Raw genomic sequence first — 3,269 nt, forward strand, 5'->3', positions numbered from 1 at the left:
CGGTGGGTGGTGATAACTAGCTGCCTTCCCTCTAGTTTACTACTGCTAAATTAGGGACGGCTAGCGCAGATAGCCCTCGTGTAGTTTGCGACGAAATTAAAAACTAAACCTGTATATATATATATATATTATTGTTCAAAAAAGCAGTATTCCTGGAGAAACTTTTAATTTCTTTTTCCTTACATAAAATAACTAGAAAATAAAACTACACTTCATCCTTTACGTATTTGTTAAGTGGTTTATTAGCTTTATTACAGTGAATTGGTCATTTAGATACTGACCTCTATAAACTGCCCTATTTCCAATGTTTGTTTGTTTTTTAACGCTAAACTACATACTGGGTTATCTGTGCCCATTGTTATCAAACCCATATATTTAATGTTATAAGCCCTCAAGCTTACCGCTGAGCCACGGAAGAGCATTTGGCGTTTGACCAGTGAAAGGTAAAACAACATTTAAATAATTCGGGTATTTACCCTACTCGACAAATATTACATATTTATGAATTGTTGCTGTATTAGGGGCATATCTTACGTGGTACACCAAAATTAACGTGAAATTTAACTAGGCCTTGATCTTTCTAAAATATAAAAAAACAACTTATGTCTGTGTGTTTCACTGGTTCTACAACCTAAAAATTGTTATGAAAACCTATTGATTTATTTAGTGTTTATGAAACTATACCAGATATGTTGTTTATAGTGATGTTTATATACCTGTAGTCAGTTTTTGTTGTGTTTTATATTGTGTAAATCATGTAATTGTGTTTTGTTTTTTTCTAACAACAGATACCTACGATGTTGTAGTTGTTTGTGGGGGGTTTGCTCCAGGTCATCTCTACACAGATAGTTTTCCGGAACTGATACGAGTTGTTAAACCAGGTAATATTTCTTCAGTAAAGCATTTCAGCGTTTGTATGTGTGATTGAAAATCAACCCTTAGATGTGGCCTTCACGACTATATCCGTTTTTTATCACAACGTAACTTCTGAACAGAGATATTTAGGATTGCTAGATTTTGTGGTTGAATATTTACTAACATCAAACGGAAAAGTGGAAATTTGAGAACCAGGAAGTTACCCCCATAGAATTATTCTCTTGATGTATATAGAACAAGATACTTTGTTGAGAACCAGGAAGTTACCCCCATGGAATTATTCTCTTGATGTATAGTAGAACAAGATATTTTGGAGTACATCAGATTATCTCTGTCACATGGATACTTAAACTTAAAAATAGGGAAGTTAAATATGCTTCCTTCATAGAATCGTTATTTTGGAGCACATCAGATTATCTCTGTCACATGGACACTTGAGAATCACAAGTATTGTTGTCTAGATTAATCTAATCGTCTAGTTCATTTTGTATAAAATTGAAGATATTGTAAACACAGTCGTAAATGGATGATTCAGCGCATAGGTCAGACCATTAGATTTACGCCCCCTAGTGAGTTCCGTGGCAAACCATTTTGGCCATTTTCCGCCCTTCACCACTTTGCGCATTAGACAGTTGCCCCGATCGCCCCGTCAAAGTTATGGCTTTGATTATAAGAGAAGACTCATTATTTTATGGTTATTAACTGTATTTTTCGGTCCAAATCATACGTTTTTTGTTGTTTTTTTCGCAACACATTGATAACATTTAGTTTGACTGAAGGAATGAAAAAATAATCCAAAATTCTCTATAATAGTAAGAAGAGATTGGAGACATACAAAGCGTGTCATAGAAATGAACTAATATAAAGTATATTTGTCTAAAATTACCACTGTTAACTTTATTTGAATAGCTACAGTAAACGTATGGCTATCACTCTAGTTAAATAGTAAGGTTGAAGGGTCAACTAGTTGGTCACGTGGAACCTCTACATCACTGGTTCCATAATTATTCATATAATTCATTTATTTCATAAGAAACAATACAGGTTCGCTTTTATTAATAACGTTCTGCAATATGAGAAAAAAAATCAACTTGCGCGAGTTAAATTTCAAATAATAAAAGTCTTGTTTATTGATGTTTCGAATGGAAGCCTTTTCTCAAGTAATACGTGTCTGAAAAACATGGGAAAGGATTGAGAAATAATTGTAACTTGAAACAACGATAAACACTTTTATTAGAAGTTATTCTTAAATACAGAAAGATGTCGAGTTAAAAAAAAGAAAATGTGTGCGCTATTTCGCTATGTTTATTAACGCATTCATACTTTAGAGGGAAGAACAAAATTATTAATTATCCAGTAGCAGAAAATAAAATATAAAGAACCAGCGGACTTACAACGCTAGAAACCGGGTTTCGATACTCGTGGTGGGCAGAGCACAGATAGACCTTGTGTAGCTTTGTGCATAATTAAAAAAAAACAACAAATAAACAACCAGATAAGAAGCCGTTGATGTTCATAGTTTGAATCTTGTGCGTTCTTTTACAATAAAAAAAGATTATTTTCAGAAAATTTCATTGTAAACAATACCGTTGTATGATACCTGAAGAAGACAGACTAATGTTCTGTCGAAACATCTAGTATGTTCCACCACGAATAAAATTTTTCCTTATAAATCGTTGTTTTCCTACCTAGCACGTGGACTAAGTACCAATGCTGTAAAGGTAGCAAGACCTGTGCCTAAACGTTTTCCCGCTAACCGTAATAGCTGATATCATATTTCAGTAATCATACATGGTTGATGAAAGAATGTAAAAGTGGAAAGCCTTAAATACCACATCGACTTTGAGCTAAAGATAAGCTATCCAAAGAGCAGAAACTAAGTGTTTTTCAGTGCTTGTGTAAATTATAAACTTTAGCCTTGCTGTTATTCAGTTTGGGTGAAAAAAAAATGTGAATTTTTGAGCGCCCCTTTGCGAGAAAAAAAATAAGTTACAGTGATCCGAAGTAGTCTGAAAGCCGAATCACCGTCTCATTTTCTTTCAACAGACAGTTGCAGTGTATTAAAGTTTTCAAACCGATCTATATATCACGATATATGGCCTTAGGCTTAAAATCATAACATGCTAATGACATTTTTCTATATTTTTAAATACTCTGTTAAATAACCTGTGTATTTCTTCATTTGAAAATGTATTCATGTATTGTGTATAATAGTCATATATGTATTGTTACGTCTCTAGTCGTTTGTTAATTTTCTGTAAAAATTCTTTCCGAAGAAACTTTAGCGATACAGGTCCTTTCTTAAATAAAACTAGTTGATTTTTTCCCTGGATACAACTTTGCAATACACTTAATCTCCACAGTCACTTTAAACACACCCTATAATTCACAAT

The 3,269-nt window shown here is 33.3% G+C and overlaps 1 protein-coding gene across 1 annotated transcript in view; it reads left to right on the forward strand.

Annotated features, from left to right (window-relative positions):
- LOC111089609 (methyltransferase-like protein 27) overlaps positions 1-3,269 on the forward strand; it is a 15,006-nt gene that overhangs the window by 9,417 nt on the left and 2,320 nt on the right. The window contains exon 5 of the mRNA XM_022402433.1: positions 789-881. Within this exon, the coding sequence (XP_022258141.1) occupies positions 789-881 (93 nt within the window). The remainder of the gene's footprint in view (positions 1-788; positions 882-3,269) is intronic.

Source organism: Limulus polyphemus, unplaced genomic scaffold (assembly GCF_000517525.1).
Source record: "Limulus polyphemus unplaced genomic scaffold, Limulus_polyphemus-2.1.2 Scaffold6768, whole genome shotgun sequence".
NCBI classification, from domain to species: Eukaryota; Metazoa; Arthropoda; class Merostomata; order Xiphosura; family Limulidae; genus Limulus; species Limulus polyphemus.